We start from the raw sequence: 20,018 nt of genomic DNA, 5'->3' as shown, positions 1-20,018 counted from the left end.
CCCTTTAAAGGGATCGTATGCACTTTAATGTATATGAAAGCTGAGAGATCCCTTTCGGTCTTTGTGGTGTCCCCTTTGAAAATACTTGGGGAGGGGATTCTGCCAAAGCCCCCGTATGTGTTTGCCCCTTTCCCCACACGTTCGCCATGTAGAAGATGTGTTTGGCACAATATATGTCATGGCATGTGATATATTTACCGCCTGTCAGCTCCAGCACTGGCGCAGCGAATGCTCCGGAGGGGGTAGTTCCAATAAGACCCCCAAACAGCGAAACAATGCTACAAAGTGTTGAACAACTGAAGGGGGTATTCTGTTCCAGCCCTGGAGCTGCAGCTTCTCTCCAAGTATTATGGTTCTATTCTTTTCTGGAGGTTAGATACAGTACATGCATAGAAAGTACTTACAATATACATTCATTGTTCAGGTTCACCTTCATCAGGAGAAGAAGGAGCTAATGGAGATGAAGAGTTTAACCCATTTTGGCTCAGGTTTAGCCCAGCTACTGTCACTTTACATATAGGAACAGACATTAGTCCCTTTTGCTTTCATACATTACCTTGATTGGATGTGAAGATACTTTTAATGGGATTCGGGAAGCCAGAATGTGGCTAATTCCATGACCTTCTAAATCTGGTGGAGTCTTTTCGATGTCGGTCAATGGAGCCGGCAGACATCTGCCAATCATATGTATCTATTTTATGGTTTTCAGCAGATTCCATTCAATTTGCTGCTTTAAATTACAATGGGAAATTGAATGAATTAAGACAATTATGCAGAACTGTGCATCTGCCCACCCTGCCTTTCATATTTAGAAGTCAATTACATGACCTAATTGTTAAGACCCGTCTACTGTGAGTTTATCCGTCAAACACTACAAATAGTTTATACTTTGTCATAGCAACAAGATTCCCATGGCCTAATATATATGTATATATGGAGGAGTATAAAATTAATCAAATCACTCAATGACAATTGAGCTTAGAACCTCAGCTTCAAAAATAATTTTTTTTTTCAAAAACCCAAAAAATTAAAACATAAAAACAGGTTTTTTTCGACTAAACCTCCAGTCAACCAAATAAATAGGGATTTGTACCTGGCCATCCATGGCGCAGGTATTTGATAAATGTAAAAATTCCATAGCGGCTCCCGTAAAGGGAATGATTGTCAGAATATGCACGTTAACGGAAAAAGTATAAAATAAAAAAAAAGGAAATTCGCACTAAGTGAAGGTTTGACTTATAGAAAGTGGCAGCTCTGATGGCCCAAGGCGTTGAATTAGTTTTGCCACTCGATAATTTGACTGATTCACTCGAGTGGCCAGAAAAGGATATTTTCTGCCTAATTTCAATGCAATCAAGTCACCTGCTCTGCGATTCCCGGGCCAAGTCATTTGCACAGACTGTATGCGTCGAGAAAACACAGGTTACCTGCATGGCCGATCCAAGAGGAGCAACGGGGCTCCCAAATCCTACTGCACGAGCACCAGTTAGCCACCAGTTTTACAAGAGGGCCCCCTGTGCACAGGTTTTCTTTTTAAATTTTGCGTCAGTAAAATCATTACAGAGAGTGGATGGGCATTCATTGGAAATTCCCAGGGCTAGCCCCATAGAGCTCTCTGTTTGCCTAATCTTTATAGAAGAAGGGGAAGAGGGGACAGGAAAGAAAGGTGGTAATAGCCACATGTGGTGGTGGGGCTAGCCACTAATAGGTCTGACAGGGGTGAGGAGTAACCGGAACCATGGCATGGATTGGGCAGAAGATGCTGGCCATGAAGCCCGTAATCAGCTCTGATTTCCGACACCTGCCGTGAAATCCGGACACGCTCCCATGCATGGGGTCAGGTGCAACTCCGTGGTGGCCTTCAGGCCAAGTGTCCTCCAGGACTCATGGTGGACTAGTGCGAAGGAGCAATGATTCAGTGAACCAAATGTGGGTTCTGGATATCATAGGACATCATCAGGTGATCCATGCCAAAAGGTCATCACCTTGGCGTTCATGGCTAGAGTCGAGGATTCATTCCCCGTGTCTTGATGATGTCCCATTCATCGTACGGTCTGATACTGTGGAGCATTCAGGGGAAGAAAACCTTCTGCCAGGTTCCCCCAAAAATGAGCCACAAAAATCATCCCCCTGCAGCAGATGCAGCAGCAGGGCCACAAAAGGCCCCAGTATAGGGCCTACTCGGAGGCAATAGTGTCTGTACCTAATCAAAATAAAATCCTATTATTTTTTAAATCCACCTTTGTGCAGTTACAGAAAACCTTGCAAGATTCTAAGTTTTCTAAACCCGCTGGAGATGTGAAAACATCGCCAAAAATCACCGCTGTTACATGGCAGAAATGTTAATTACGCATTCCTTTTGACTTGCAAAAAAAAAAAAACCTCATGCCATATGCTCCTGAATATATAACATTTATGAGAGGCATAATTTATGCTATATTTGTCTATTCGCACTTAATCAAGTAAAATAAACCGAGAGCAGGACTACATTTAAATGTTTGTCGAAGCTCGGCGAGTCTAGTTAATATATTTCATAATAAAAGATCAGTTCTGCAGAAAGCCGGGAGAAAACGCTAACATTTAAAAAAAAATTTTTTTACTGTTTGGATGCACATACAATCGGTGGCAGGAAAGCGCTCCCGCTACAATCAATGGAAGTGCTTTCCGTGCATGCGCGAGGTCTCATTCTGCAGAACCCCCCCCCCCCCCATTTTAACTTATAGATAAAGTACACATTATTATGGTTTTTAGAGATTCAGAGCCCATTGTGAGCTCCTAGAAAAGTGGGGCATTAGGGGAGGAAAAAGTAGAATTTGTGTAAAAAAAAAAAAAAAATCTGTAAAAAATAGCCGTGCGAAAATTGCTGTTATTTGTTTGCGTTACGCCATTTTTCGGAAGCAAATAAAGCACATGGTATGTATTATTCTTGTACAGTTTATTTAAAATGTGATAATTTGCTATTCCTCCCCAGAGGACAGGAAACCAGTAAAGCATATATTAGTCGGTACAGAAAAATAACAGGTTCGCCGGGGCACGTGGATATATTATATTATTATTTTTTGCAGTTATTGGTAGGTAATACGAGTGCCGGTTGAGGCGGTTTGGGTTAAATATTTCTCTCGATTTGTGTTGTTTTGGGGACGGAGCAGATGGAGAGCAATGCACCCTGGGATATGTCATTTATCATGGTGACAATGTGTAGGTTAGCCGTGGTCCCTTCACCGCAGGAGAAGAATGAGATGCAAAGTCTGCGGAAGAATTAAAGCCGGACTACCGGAGTTTGGCAATGCTTGTGCTGCTCATTAATACAATCATATTAATTTATTAGTCGTATATATCAAAGCAAGTCACCGCAGAATTGTCACGACCAACAATTCACACGCCGGGGAGAAAAAAAAAAGAAAAATTCCCGAATGGACAGGAATACTGTGGTTACATTTCTGTGTTTCTCCAACAACAGCTGCCGCTGAATCCCACATATAGAACCGGCCCTCACCCATACCAAAAATGGGTCGTTTTATGTATTTTTTTATATTTAACCCCTTCATATAAGGATTTGTCCTGTATCTATTATATTTTGTGAATATACCGGGCATTGATATGTGTATAATAGAGTTTGGGGGCTATCTATACATGGGCGGTATGTACAGTGGGGCAAATGGGGTTAATATCTATACACGGGGTATGTACAGTGGGGCAAATGGGGGTGGAGAGCAGGCCAGTAAGAGACGACCCATTACAATACATGATTATAAGAGGTTAAAAAAAAGATTAAAATCACTTATGATGTGCAGTTAAAGTATCAAAACCTCACATCGCCACCACCTCCTTACTCCGAATAAGAAAGGATAACAGTAAATACATAAAAGAAAACATCATCCACTCCCAGCCACCACTCACCCTTACCCCCGGACATTATCAAGAAACATATCAAGAGACAAGAAACATCCCCGCATATAATACAGTCCCGACCCTGTACAAACAGCTTTATATGACTTAATCATAATGTAATTAATGTAAAAGTAATTATCTATGCAGCATTTTATCTATCCATGCTATCAATACAATAGATTGTGAGCTCTGAAGAACAGGGCCCTCCTTCTTTCTGTACCAATTGGTCTTAATGTGTTCTAACTTTATGCCCAGTTTTCTATATTTTCAATGTTACATTTTCTGTCTCTCTAAATAAAATGTAACACAATGTAATCTCGTATTCACTTCATTTCACAAAAACAGGAAGCCAAATACGATTGTTTTTTTCAGTAAGTAGCAATTCAGCGGCCGCTGTATGTTTTTTTTTTTTTTGGGAAGCCTGAGATCAAGCGAGTTAAATCAATATTAGTTTATTTCCAGTGGATGAGTAGAAAGAACTGACCATGTAAAAAGGTTTTATTACCCGAGGGGGAGATAAGTCCAGGCGATAAGAGACCCGGAACGCCGTGCGGCAGCAAACGTGCGTTGTCTTGGATAGCAACCCCAAGCGATCTCTTCGGAGGCCTTCCTGGGCGAGAGCTGCGGAGACAAATCATAGATCGATATTTTAGTATTCTTCATTCACGGATGCCTAAAAGGAAACTTCTACCGACATTTTTATTACAAGTACAATATCGCACGCCTAGCAACTCCATATTGGCCTAAGTGTTTTTATTTTGCCTTAGCCTAAATTTCTGTAAAAGTGACGGAAATTTTAATGTGCACCCAGTTATAACAGAAAATTCCAGGAACATCCTATTGAATAAAAGAGCAACAGGAGACTCCAAGACCCTCATCTACTGGAATCTGGAGGTTTCAGAATCAGAAGCTGTGAGACCACCTATTGTTTATGCATATAAAAAATATGGGGGGTTTTTTTGCCTGTTTTAAATCAATTCTAGTTTTCACATAGTATACAATCCTTATTATATTGCCTCGCTGAAAAAAAAAATAAAAGAATGGCTCAGTTTTAATCACCCTGAGGGACCCTGTGACTCATGAAAATCTATCATTAGATAAGCAGGACTTTTTTAGCATTGCCATAAAGAATCACACAGTGTGGCGCTCGAGTTACCCAAATATCACATTCATACCTACAGCAAAAACCTACAGTTCTACGAATAAAGGACGTTTATTGGATAAAAATGAAAAAAAAAAACCTTCAATGCTAAATTTCATTACTTACAAAGTACTTCATTACTTAAAAAGCTTACAGATAAGGCGTAGAACGCTAATGGATCAGTTTATTCACTTCACTATTCATTATGAAGGCACAACGCTGGCAGGTTCCTCCAGCTAGAAGGGCTGAGCTGGCCCTGTATAATGTATAGTTCAATGCACAGGAGATATTTCACTGATTTAGCTATACATTATAGATGGCCAGCTAAGATCTTCCTGCAGTAGAAGATCGTTGGACCTTCATAATGTATCGTCAAGGACGTAAGAACCAGCTCTTCCAAACTGTCCTGTCAACTCTGCCTTTAGTGAATAGACCCCGGCGTCTGAAACACACACTTGGATGTTGTTTTGGTTGTCTGGTTATTTTTATAGCTCATAAAAAAGTAAAAAATCACCCTCTCTTTCCTTCTTCTTGGAAACCAAAAACATATAGTTTCCTTCATTTATCTACATAAACCGATTAATTCCATAAAATTGACTTATAGGTAAAATATGTTTTTCCTACCCCCAAGAACTTTAGGTTTACTGAATAATCTCTCGTTAAAGTTTATTTTCATCATAGCTGACCAGTTAAATGACAAATATTTAAAAAAAAAAATTTTTTAAATGCCATCACAGTCCAAAGCCTACACGATAAATGACTTTTGTTATTTATTATAATCAGTAACTTAACAATATGGGGGCGATAACTCAATGGGGAGGAATAATCGTGCGGATGCCAAGAACACAAAGCTAACATACCTTTCCCAAATCTATACGGTTTTTAATAAGTAAAAATTACATAAATAATAAATAATAATAAGTAAAAAAAAAACTTCTTTGTATCTTCTTTGTAAACATGATTTGATATGCTTATTTAGTGTATAGAAGATGTCGGATTTAGGAAAAACAGATTTAATTTCGTCACCAGAATATGTTTGTTTTTACCCAATTCATTTATAAATTAGTTATAAACATTATCTTACATTCCTAGAAAACAACTAAAATATATTCCCACCAGTAACACCCACCTACTAAATCCAATACCCCCCGGCGTGACCTGCTATAATATGTTATCATATCCATGTTATTCCATTCAAGGGGTTTATTCTTCTCCAGCCAATGCTCCTGATATCAGAAATAATGTTATTATATTTTTTATTTGTGTAATAATGCAGGTTCATCTACTTCCCTCCAAGGAAAAATTGCAACAATGCATTTTGACGTCGGGAAAAGGTTCAGAGGGGGCTTCGGATTCCAATTGCGCCTTCACGTTGAAAGATGGATTGCTTGCTAAGCTAGGGCAATGCTAACAGTGTTAACCCCAACTATCAGACCCTCATATATTTCCACCAGGCCACAAGGAGCTCATAAACCCAGCTTTCAAATTTAAATCCTTAGTGTGAGATAGGACAAAATACGTCTATATATATACATTTTTTATGTAGAACGTCTCTCTTCTTTTTCCGTAACGTAATTTGTGCAAGGCGCGTTTCTCGAGAAGTCAATGCAATATAACATCTATATCTACAAATCAACTTTTATCATGGAGAGTGATATATCACAGAGAATGCTGGAAATCTGGACCATAACGCTACTGACTCGGCAAAGAAAACCACCGAGAAATCCATTCATGGAGCCAACAGCCTCCTCTATAATTAGGGAGCGGAGGTTTGTAGGTAAAGTAAATATATCTACATTTTACCAGCTTATAATATTAGAATTGTTAGTAATATTAGGAAGGACAATACGTCTTTGGTATCCAACCTCTTTGTATGGCGCCCAAGCTTCCAGTTTGAACCAAGATGGCTCCTTTTTGGGGTATGATATTGCCGTCCCCTTGAGCTTCCTCACTGTCCCTCTTAGCAGGCCGTGTGGATCATGGACCAGTTAAGAAGATCAGAGGATCCCCCCCCGACCAGGCCATTGAGCTGGGATATTGATGAAGGTCTGCCAACCAGGGCAGCCCCCTGTCCATAGACAGTTATGGCTTAACGTCCCAAATTGTCCACCAGCCAGTCTGTAGGCATCTTTGACCTGTGTTTTCTCCCCAGCCACTAAGTCCATTTATAGTTCAGCAGATCAATCTTTATAGTTGGACTCCATATTTCTAAACAGAACCCATTCAGCCTTTACAGAGAGGATCCCCGGGGATAAGCAGTGGAAATAGTAGTGTTTTGAATCAAAAGTTTTATTAAAATATTAATGTTACATCCAGCTGGCTTTTTTTTTCTTGCTACGGAATAACAAGGCTAACGTTTCCAAGGATTTGAGTAAAATTAAGGTTCCAGAAAGTGATACCCTAACAAATTCGCACATGTTGAATTTGCAAATTATTGGAAGAATAATATTAAGATGCTCTACTGGCGGTCGTTAATTCCAAAAGAAAAACGAAAACATTATATGTGAGCAATCAGCGTTGTTACATGTTGAGGCAATTATCAGACCGTGGGGTTTATACGCATATGGAGGTCTTTCCTTATCATTAATGAGCTCTGGCAGGCCATATACTCTTAACAACCATCTAGGTGGTCCAGGACGAGCTCTAGAAATTTTAGGTGGACCGTAACGAACCCTCAACAACATCAGAAAGTTATAGACAGGGCAATAATCACCAGCCACGAGCAGTTAACGGGTCGCAGGAAAAGTGTCGCAGGGTTGCCCGCCAAAAAAACAAATTCCTAATCCAGAGGCTGAAGACCCAGAGCCTCCTGGAAGCAGGGCCGATCCCGGAGACTCCAGGTGAAACTTCAACTGTCAGAGAACATTCACATTCATTAACCATCAACTGCAAGAGACACCAAGCTCTTGTCTGGTAATGGTGTGCAAGAGACCAGAGGGAGCGCTCTATTTTATATCCAGTCCTTATTTTTTTTCATTATTATTTTACTATTTAGACAATTCTTCATAAAGGAATTGTAGTATTGTTGAAAAATATACTTTGTTCCATCCGGCGACACAGCCCGAACTTGTCATAAGGACTGTCCAATCCTTTCAAATTGTGGAATGGATAATAGGAATTAAAGTCCTAGCCCGACAAGAGTAATGCATAAGATATACTGTATCAACAAATGAGGTTTCCCTTCGATATGCGCGTAGCGCCGGAGTAATGTCCTTGGAATCGTTAAGTGAAAACAATACTAAGGCTTCAACATCCGATATGAATAACAATTTGTATATCGCAGAGACGTTCCCCGCAAATAATGTGCGATGATGTATGGTACGTGTTCAAATGGGCTGCGCAATCACAATTTCAGCGAGTCTAATAACTATTACACCAGTGGGAATTGATTTACACTCTGTATTTATCCGACTATTGCAATTGTAATTTATGGCGTTCCGTAGAAGATAAGCCTTTAATCCAATATGGTCACGCTCCTATTCATTATCTGCGGAGATCTGACTTTTAAAATTAGATTACCTTTTAAGAGTATTCAATCTATAACAGCGTGTTAATCTACATGTAAATGACTGGACATCGTTTTGGTATCGCGGCGGTAAGCATTTTTATTTTTTTTTAGAGTTTTTTATTTATTTATATATATATTTGCGTTGCACTAATTTACAATGTTTAGATCTGTTCAGCTAATGGGAACCTCTTGACAGATTATGTTAAAAAAAAAAAGGAGTCTTAATTATAGTTCAGATTAACTCTTTGAGTACCAGGGTCCCCTACTGCTGCCCATGGGGGGGGACTTGATAAAACTAGAACACTGACCCCTACATCAAAAACATCAAAAAAGATGATATTATGTTAAATATATTGAATGACTCGGATTGGATGTGTTGGAACAGGCAACCAGATGGCGCTGAATGTTGTTGGGCTGCTAGTTGCTTAATGTTTATCTTGAAAAAGTTATGATACCGTTGACTTTATCATGATGAGAGTTGAAGTTCCTAAACAACCAAAGAGCTCCCTGTTGGCAAGTCCAAGCCTAATACAGCTGCTAAGGATGAGGCTGGCCGCAGGCAAGTGATAGCCTGAAATAAGAAGGGAGTGGAAGGAGAATCGGGGAAGAGAGCGTGGCTAAATGTTTCTTCCCTGCCCAGAGAAGGAGGAGAGCGACCTAGAGATCATAGGAGGAGCGCCCTCCCTGGAGACTTTGGGTCCAACCTGGAAATTTCCCAGATATGGCTAGCAGTCACCAACATGGCGGCTCACACTAGTCCATCGCCCTGCGACACAAAGAAATGGCGCACTCCATTCCTGAAGGACAGAAGTGCTGTATCTAATCTAAGGCAAGTAACCGTCAGAAAGGAAACCATTAAAAACATTACAATGAATGAATAAAATATGTTTATATATCTATACAAACACATTCCTAATCCAATATTTAATGCATTTCCAGGGCAGCTTCCATTAATCTTTTATTTCCTCTCCATTAATGGTTAAATTCCATAAAATGTATAAAATTATAGACAACGTTATTACAAAAATCCCAGCCAGGCAATCATTTTTATTGACTACCGCTCTTGAATAATACAACGGTAATTTCAAAAAAGAAGACAACTATATACACGTTATAAATATATCGTCATTTAAACTTATTTTAAAAAAATACTGAAAAATGTGTCGATATTAAAGAAAGTTTGTAAACTTTTATAATCAGAGAAATATACGGAGCTTTTTTTTCCCTCTTAAATGTTTTTAGATTTCCGTTAAAAATTCTGGTCATCTTTCTATGAATGCCTTGAGATTATCTCCCTACAGATAACACAGTTTGGGAATCTCATGTATAAAAACATCCAGCCCATGTAATGCTCTTATTTTCTGAATTCTGAACTCAAATAGCTCGACAAAGGCCGTTTAATCAGCGAAAGCTAAAAGGTCCATGATTTCGGCTTCCTCTTTCAGCTAAAAACATTGATTAAGTAACTGATCGTTGCAATATGCTACTCGCCAGGACACGGATAATCATGTCATTATTGTTTAATTGCGCTCTGATTGTTTGTTAATGTTTTTTTAAATCTTTGTTTAATTAGGTGTTTTTTTTTGTCTCTTGTAATTTAAATGAACAATTTCTTTTTTTTTTTTTAGAAGTCTTTTAAGTGTAAGCAAAATACAGAACAATTAACCAGATGCAACATGTACGGTTCACTTATATAAAATTATAGTAAAGAATAGAATTTGGGAAGCGAACCCCTTTTAGCATCACATTTACCCCCCAAAAAATGTGCCCGGCTGCGATGAGAGCCAGGGTTATAATAATAAGCTGCATTAGTGGCACACTGGAGGTTTTTATACTAATGTCAATTAGCAATGGGGCTGCCGGAATATCTCTCTAGGTTAATTGGTATTAAAGGATCCCTAATAAGCTTTTTTTATTTAATGATGGGAACTTTCTAACCGAGCTCACTGTGAACCCATTGAAAACGCATATTCACTATTACTCCATAACGGCGGAAAGTCGCTGAAACATTTTTTTTTATAATTACTCTGAAAATATCTTGTAACATAAAGAGACGGTAAGTAAGGGAAGTAATGGCTATATCCATTATAAGCCTATGAGATGACGGAGTCTACAGTATAGGTGAAGTTGATACTTTGGAACATCAGATGTCTCTTCTGAGTAACATTTCGTTGGCTGTGTTGGAGAAGAAAAACATATTCAAAACCCAACCACATAAATCACAAGCGAATGGCAGCTGGTGCGTATAGGACATGTGGCCTTCTGTTTTATGAAGGCTTCAGCAGCACTGGAGACCAAAGAAACCTCAAGATACCTGAATCAAAGCTCTACGGTTACCTTACATTCATTATATCTCATGACACAGAATTAGTGGTCTGTGTCAATCCCGAGTGTTCCTAGCAGGAGGCTCAAAACTTTAAACCTAGAAAATAAGGCCAGTCGAATGGTCTAGTAATGGCCAAAAGAAATGCCTTTAGAAATACATATTGTCTAGGTCTGGCCAAAACCGTCAACATCTTAAGAAGCATAGAAGGGTTCTTTCCTATGTAAAAGAAGCAGGTTCATGCAGGGGGGAACTAGAAAAAGCTAGAAATTAGGGCCAGCCCTGTTGTGAACAATAAGATGTCCCAAAAGGTGAGGTTTTCAGGAGCTCCTCCGGTCAACATAAGGAAATTCAATCAGTCACCCAGTTTCTGTAACTGTAATAATTTTCTGCATCTCATAAAATGTGATAAATAAAAGGTAAAGCAGGTCATGCTCAGTAGGTTTACAAGGTGTTGGGACCGATCAACCCAGGTGCCTTTTGTAGCCAAAAGTGGAAAGAAATAGTGGCCAAGACTCTTAAAATTAAAGCAGATTTGTAGCCCCCCCCCTTACAGAAGCCTCTCCTAGAACAAAGGTAGCATTTATTTAAGAAATACTCCGAGTGTTGGGTGGATGAGTGCCAGTAAGGTAAATATTTATTGTAATGAACAAACCCCAGCCGACTTTGGGCAATGCTGTCGCCTCGATACTTTGTGAAGCTATTAATGTTGCACTGAATTCATATCATGCTTGTGATATCACATGTTTTTTTTTCCAAGAAAACAATAAATATAAAGACATTAGTAATTATACAACAAAGATATTGAATTCTTCTTTGCCTGGAGAGTTATCTTGTAACACAGAAAAATATATTAACATTAGCAGATGAATACAGTATCTGGAACGCATGCTGTCAGGTTATCCTATGGGATTTACGTTATTTCTAATAATATATTAGGTGCGCTTGCCTTTATTCTCTCATTTTACTTAAAGAGCTGTAAATAATACACTTGTTCGACCATAAAAAAAAAAACAAAGTCTGACAATGCGGCGAGTTAGTATTAACACATTTTATATCATCTGTTATTATAGCACAATAGACTATATAGAAAAAAATCTGAAAATATTTTTTTTTATCTGGAGTAGAAAATCTAGAAAAGGCTTTTTGAGGGGACCCCTTTACTATAAAGTACCATATATATATATATATATATATATATATATATATATATATCCTTCATTAAAAATAACATGCCAAAAACATTCCCTCCCATCACCCTCTCCCCCACTTCTCCTCTTTCCCATCACACGCTTCCTTTCTCACATCTGTCTCTCGCCCTCTCTCTCTCCCCCTTCAATTATCTTTCTCTCTTCTCTTTCCCCCTCACTCTCCCATCAGCCTCTCCCTTTCTCACCTGTCTCTCTCCCTCCTCTTCCCCTCTCCTTATGTCTCCTCCCACTCCCCCATCATCCTCTTCCTTCACCCTCTCCCTTTCTTATCTGTATCTCAACCTCTATCCATCTCTTCCTCTCTTCCTTTCTCTCTCTCTCCCTCACTTTTCCCCTGCCATACCTTTTTTCCTCCCTCTACTCCCCCCCTCCACTCTCTGTCCCCCCTCTACCCCCCTCCACTCTCTTTCCCCCCTCTACCTGAGAGTCGGGTTGAAAAGCCCATCCAGGCCCTATATCATGTCATTTTAACGCATATTAGAATTATATTGTTCTTTTCTTTTTTAATCTTGCTCTACAAAGGTGGATCATATTATCTCTGCTTATTTTATTTCTCATCATCAATGTTTTTTTTTTTAAAAAAAAAAAGGATTGATTGTTTTTCAGATACATTATCTGAGCCGCAGTATTTAAATTTACTGCCTATTTAGGGCATATCTGGAAGAAAAAAAAGATAAATACTTTTACATATTAAATTCTTGCTCTGTAGTTTTAAGATCTTTCTTAATAAAAACATCTCTGGTTTATTTTTAGAACAGTTTCATTTTAAATTGCATTATGGTGAAATCAAAATCTCCTTCATTTGGCATTTATTAAAGCAGCTCCAATGTGCCAAGAGTAGTTAAACTCTGCGTGACCTTACAGAAGAAAAAAAAAAATTTAAACATAGATCGGTTTCAAGGTGACAACATGGGCCCCTCTTTTAAAGCAGATCCGTCATATTTTCCAAATTCTACAACGTACGGGTCCGTACACTAAAGAAAAAAAAATATTTGCATTAAAAACACATCTTATGTTTACAATTAGAGCCGCCGTGTTAACTTCCAGTTAGAGACTTCCTGTGGTCAGAATATCCCCCTTATTGGGAAGTTCCTGATGCTTGTTGATTGGTTCGGAACAATTAGAATGACAAAACACACAAGAACGAGGATTCTGTGTGTCTCATCCTGACATAATATCATATATTTCTGGCGCATGAACATGTATGGGACACGCATTAGGCTGCACTAAATATAAGACAATAAGCCAAGGACCAAACAAGGCCCGAGGTCCTACGGCGGCAAGAAAAATGAGCTGACTAGATGGGCCAAATGGTTCTTATCTGTCATCAAATTTTATGTTTCTTTTTCTTTTTTTTATTATTTTGTCAGCATCTAAGGATGTGACCGCAGATGGCATTTGTGATGACCAAGCCTGGGAAATCTGAGCATAATCCGACCCTGAAACCAACAAAAATATTAACGCTTAAAAGACTTATTAGGACAATCTATATAGTAGTAATTATACCCCCCCCCCCTCCCTTTGAGGTCATTGTGAGCTAAGAAACACAGGATTTAGGTAACTTCAATGTGAGTATCTGTATTCATTTTGGGACCCCTGCTATCACAAGACCACGGAAAACCCCAAATGGAAGTTATGGGCCTTATCAAAGAAGTAAGGACCAGAAGGCCGACAGAATGGGCAACTAGAGGCGGATGATGCTGTGGACAAGACAACGACAACGATGCATAAAGAAACCAAATGACATTTTTCCCTGTAAATTAGATCTTAATCAGTTTTGGTGATAGCCTGCGTGTATCCTCGCACCTGCAGTTAATTCAATAAAAAATTTATTACGAGTTCCATTTTCAATAAAAAAAAAACACAACATATAACAAACCAAGCTGTGCTATGGGTAGGTTTTCAAGCCAGCGAGGCGGTAAAAGTGATTATAGATTAAATAAAACAGATTATCCACTTGAGAACCGATTTGAAATGGAGACAGGTCAACGGTCCATTCAAACCCCCTTTAGGTATCTCCTGGAACTGGAGAAGCGTAATCCCCCAAGTCGCATCTGCATGCCTTTGGTCTTGCTTTGAATGTAGTGTTTAAATCAAAGATCTTTTAAATATTTCATTCCCGACACTGTTTAACACATAGAATTACAAATACATTCGGTCCTGTGAAGTGACACAGTCTGTGGGAGTTGTCTGCCGATTGTAAGATTCTATTCCCACTTGGTGGAGCTTTGTTCTACAACCTGTGATGGTGTCTATCACAAAAGCACATCTTATTGTATGGCTGACAGTTTTCAACCCCTCTGTCTCTTCCTTGGGGGGGCCCGGCTGAAACAAAACGCGTTTTAGTCTACGTACATATCACCAAAGCCGAGAAGGTCGAACATTATCGTTTTAAACGCAGTAATTGAATTTACATTGGTGTCAATTGTACGCTGCCGTCTTCTTCGTTTTGGAACCTTTACAAACTATGGGGTTCTTTACAAACTCTATGTAATGTTTGTCATTAAGCGTTTTTTTGTAGGCACTTTTGTTTCAAGGAAGGTAAAAAAAAAAAACATCAATATGTAACACAATCTCTAGGTGTGTGGGTCAAACAAAAGTCATTTAAAAATGATTTCTATTCTGTCCAGTGAAAGCTGGCGGATATAATTAAAATACATAATGAGGAATCATTATCTTCTCATTTAGGCTTTAATAACATTTTCCATAGAGTTTATTAGCACAGTGATTCTGGGTACATACCCTACGTTAAAAAAGTAGGTAACATCAGAATGTGCCCACGTCCACTTACCCTCTGCCATATTTTATTTCCCAATATATTTTCAATAAGTTATTTACATTCAAGGTTTAATATTTTTTTTTTATCTTGAAGAAGAGGCGATGGAGAGGGGGTGAGTATACGACGGCTCTTTAAATACACAATTTAAGTACATAAAGGAAATGTTAGAACAAAAGGTCACATTCTAAAACGTCAGAGGCTTAGATGTAACGTAAAGAAGTTTTATTTTACTGAGAGGGTGGTACATAAGTGGAACAGCCTTCCAGCAGAAGTAGGGGAGTGAGGGAATAAAAGTCTGCATGGGATAGGCATTTGGCTCAGATTCTATATCAAACAGAATGAATGAATGAATGAATAATAGTAAATAAAATGTTGCCGTATTGCCTTTATTGTTGTAATATTTAACAGTCCACCGAAACCCTTTATATCGAATGCAATCAACTAGTTTGCTTAAGTACATTTTTTAGAAGAAAACAAATATAAACCCTGGTTTAAAGTTTTCTGAAATAAAATATAGTCCTAAGTCTCCCTAAGCGCTGAAAGTTTCTACATTTAATAAGTGTATGTGTCATGCTTTTCCCATTGACATGTTGTTACTGCGAAATAAATTGCATTGCTTTGTCTTTTGAATTCAGACTCTTCACTCATCAAACTACCGGAGAGAGAAGAGAGAAAAGGTGGCTTCGTTGTGGCACAGCCCCCCCCCTTCAATTTTTTTTTATTACCTTTCTTTTTTTTCTTCAACGTTTATAATTATCTTTTTTATGAAAAGATACAAAGATATTTTTTTTTTCTTTTTACGTACAGATTCTTCTTGGCAAGAGACCCGAGGTGAAAACGCTGTGTACTTAATTTGTAAATTATAATGTGCACAATTGTGTAGAGGAAAATGGGGGGGTGCAAAAAAAAGGAAGAACTAATGGATGCTGTCAGTGCTAAGGTGCAACTATTCAGTTAAAGGAAACTGGAAATAACGCTGCGCATGAGAGGTAAATTAATAGTTTAGGTTAAACACAGTTACTTTAGAGAAGACAGGATTATAAAGGAACAATACAGTCACCTCTGAAGACGGAAGGCAACTGGTAGAGCTTTTATTTTCTTTATTGGAATTTTAAACAAAGTGCTTGGATTAAAGAGAAAAACAAATCTAATTGGGTAAAATAAAAAAAGAATAAAAATATTTTTGAAGTTTAGAATCTTTAAACTAATTTAAAATCAGCCCAAAGTTCCATAATCAGACTGGAAAGGACCTAAACCAGACAACCATGTTAAAGTCACCCAGGGCACCAAGGGCTATAGGGCTCTAATTTATATTTAATTGTTAGAATGTGACAAATGCTATCCTTCTTCTTTACATGCAATTGGACTTATGGCACAAAGTCAACCTGAGAGACGTTTCCTGCTTTTTTGCCCCATTCCATTCGAAACACCTAGTCTTAGAATGGTAGATGGTCCACAGTGAAGAACATTCCACCGACCAAACAACAACTAAAACAAAGCACTTGGTAAAATAGTAATTTCATAAAAAAATATTTTGAGGGGAAAAAAAGAATTTAAACCAAACATCAACGTAAAGAACAGCATGTATGTAGACGATGTGCTCTAGCAAATTATTGATGAGCTCAGTAATTATCAAACATAGCGCTTCAAAATATATTTAGCACATAATCTTTGAAGTCGTCAGGGAAAGAAGGATGCGAGTATTATGATGTGTTTGTTACATTTGGAAACATTCTTTTCAGTCATCCATCTTTTGGTTAATGCTGTCTTAACGTTGCCTACCATGCACAGAAACATATACGGAGATTCTGTCTTGAGGTGTTGGAGAAGATCAGATGTTGGTTAGGACCTATGGTCCTACGTAACAGTGAATGCAGAGAGTTGGGTTCTACTTTTTCACTGTTACAAGATTTATTTTCGGAATAGATTGAGGCATAATTTAAGTTATACATGTTCCACATGTTGATATACAGGTTTTTCTGATGTTGGATAACCCATAAAATTTTGTATGGGGAACATTACAATCCAGTATCTACCAGACTTTTGTCTTGAAGACTAGAAACTTTGAAGAACAATAATCTTCCTTCCTATTACTGCTCGGCTTGAAAATTAAAGCATAGCTCTCGGAAACCTCGCTTTGTCCCAATAAATACACACCGCTTGACGAAGTACTGACTTATTCTTTCAACAACTGTGATTATTCAAAAGAAAAGTTACCAGGTACTGTTATGAAATCAGAGTACGACCTACAGAAGTCAATGATTTAAAGTTAGACTTTTTTATGGGTAGACAAATGGTCGGTAATGCCTGGTCTGCTCGGCTGCAGAACACAGCAGGGTACTTACTGAGGAGTTATGGGGAGCCGTTTATCAAGCTTTGTGAAACTGCACATTGTATAAGAACAGATGCAGGCGCCGTGTTCTATTCTTTATTATTAAACTTTGGAACATCTGGAAGCGTCCAAGAAGATACTATGTTTATCTGGAAGCTTTCTGGATTTCACCAGGAGGCTTCAGAAATCAGAGCCGATTACCCAGGGTGTGTGCTTGATTTCCCAAAATTTCAATTTCAATTGGCCAAAAAGGGGCACTTTTGTTTTAGGGGGCGTGGTTATGGGTGGGGCTTTGCAGAATTTGTTCTCTATGTGACCTCTGGATATTTATTTATGTAATCACGTAAGACATACAGGGGTATTTGGGGCCTAAAGTCTCAAATACCTTAATAAAGAGGGACAATTGGGAGGTATGCAATAGGGAAGCGGCATTTTGGACACACCCACTCCCTGCCCAGGTTACACCCCATTCCTGCCCTATTCTTCCGGTCACACCCCTTTCCTAGGTCTTATATGAAGCAGGAGAAAGGGAGATCTGTGGGGCAGCCAGTTTCGGGAAGAGCTACGTTCACGTCTACACCAAAAATAAAAAAGGGGAAAAAAACACTGAATGGCACCATTATGTACCTTTTATTATAATATATACAGTATATATATATTATATTTCCCCAAATAATATTAGCTTGGATGGAATTAATCATGGGGGAAGCCTGATAAATAAAGCAAGAATACCATATAACCAAAGTTCTGCTGTTAAAAATATTACATTATGCAGAACTATTTTGCTAGTTCATTTTTTCCCCTTCTTGCGCTGAAAGAGTTAAATTATTGACTAGCGTTTTTTTTTAAAGGACATAAAGTGTTGATATTTCTTAATAAATCTCACGCTGAGCATGTTGGCGGTTTTAGTGTAAAACGTTCTCAGTTTAACCAGTTGGCTGAAGGCGTGAAGGGAACTAATTTATTTCACTGAAATATTTGCCGTGGCATTTTGCGAGGGTGAAATATACATAATGAACGTACATAATCCGTGCATCGGGCGCGCCAATATTAAAGGTTTCCAGTCTACCTCTTTGGAAAATGAAATAAATTGAATGAAATCAATAAATGTGAATAGCTAAGCAGCGCTTTGAAATAAATTATAAGCGCCAAATCAGAGAGCGAAGCACAAAGGGTTGATATCCACTTAACCCCATGTTGTAGAATCGTAGAAATTGAACCACCCGGCCCGACTAGTCTGCCCATTTATCAGGATGTAAATGCTCAGACCTTAATCAGTCGTCAGTCTCGTGTTAGCTTTAGGAGCCATGTGTCATTCCCATCACTCACTATATTGACAGCTACCACTTCTGCTGGGAGTCTGCTCTACGTATCTACCTCGATCTCAGTGAAGTAAAACTTCCTAACATTCCATCTAAGCCTCTCTAGTTTTAGATAATGACCTCTTTGAATATCTCTCCTCCATTGAAATAAAATTCCCTCCTGTACTTTGTTAAATTCCTTTATGTATTTAAATGTTTTTATCGCTGCGATCGGCTTTTTGTGATGAATAAACACACTAATAAAAATGAAGCAATAAAAGCCTTAAAAAAGCCGCAAGTTAAAGGGTAGCAAAGGCAGAATTCTGGCTTAGGCTCACAAGACTTTTTTTTTTATTTTTTATTTTTTTTGTTGCAGTTCCATGTATGACCACTGGTGGTGTATTGGAAAATATAAACCCACATTTTTTTAAATATCAGTTCCCTGCACTTTTTTCCTCTGCTGATGAGCCTCTTTTCTAGGGGCTCGAAATGCTTTGTGCGTGTATGAGCCCTAAATCCAGAAATAATGCGCAAATAAATACAGGAATACATTCTTCTTATTACCTATTACATGATTACCTATCCATAGCTTACAGCGTTACCGAAAAACTCCCTGCTCCCTAGACACACCTCTAAGCACACCACATAAAACACAATTCTCCCTCTGGGTATTTCACACATTGCGAAGAATGTTATATACACAATTATAAGATAAGTGGAATAGCCTCCCAGCAGAAGTGGTAGAGGATAATACAGTGAGGGGATTTAAACGTACATGAGATAGACATACGGCTCCTGAATCTAAGACGAGACCAACAACAATAAATTAAAGACTAAAGAAGGCAAACCCAATGTGGTTTAATAAATTGAAACAAGGCACAGCGTGCACTATTTACATTATCTGAATGAAGCCATTTGGAGTGTTGATAGACCGGAATGAGACTGTTATTTTACTTCCTCAGAAATAATGCAGTGATATGAACACCGCGTGATATGACAGTGTACTTTTATCAGTTTTGAGCTCCTTGGGGTATTTAAAAACCAGCGCTTGATCTTTTGCATTAATTGCGCAATGCTTTACTATATATAAGCGATCAGACTTAATATAGCTGCTCCACGCGTTTTATCCTCCCGAAACTCTTCCTGTTGAGTTAAATGAACTGAAAAAGTATTTCTGAAAAATGTAAAGGGACGTTAATACCCCCCACCAAACGTGGGCAGTAACTCGACAATATACGAATACTAATTTACCAGTTAGAATAATAATAATGCATTCGGCATACATATGGGATTTACATATATATATATATATATATATATATATATATATATATATATATATATATATATATATAGATAGATATAGGGTAGTAGAAGCATTATTATTATTATTATTATTAAACATTCATCTACAGACACCAGAAGGCTTGTTGTTCCCTCAGAAATCTCATGGTGCTGCCACAACCACAAGGGATTCTGGGTAGGCGCATGCAAATAAGGCTAACAACAATCACCTTTGCCTCTATATCCAC

The 20,018-nt window shown here is 38.3% G+C and overlaps 1 protein-coding gene across 1 annotated transcript in view; it reads right to left on the bottom strand.

Annotated features, from left to right (window-relative positions):
- LOC149281985 (dachshund homolog 2-like) overlaps positions 1-20,018 on the bottom strand; it is a 197,791-nt gene that overhangs the window by 87,966 nt on the left and 89,807 nt on the right. Inside the window, exon 2 of the mRNA XM_089498743.1 lies at positions 4,397-4,512. Coding sequence (XP_089354869.1) covers positions 4,397-4,512 — 116 coding nt within the window. The remainder of the gene's footprint in view (positions 1-4,396; positions 4,513-20,018) is intronic.

The sequence above is a fragment of the Sceloporus occidentalis genome, unplaced genomic scaffold (assembly GCF_023333645.1).
Source record: "Sceloporus occidentalis isolate IW3139 unplaced genomic scaffold, rSceOcc1.0.p SCAF_125, whole genome shotgun sequence".
Taxonomy (NCBI): Eukaryota; Metazoa; Chordata; class Lepidosauria; order Squamata; family Phrynosomatidae; genus Sceloporus; species Sceloporus occidentalis.
This window is presented reverse-complemented; position numbering and strand designations above follow the sequence as displayed.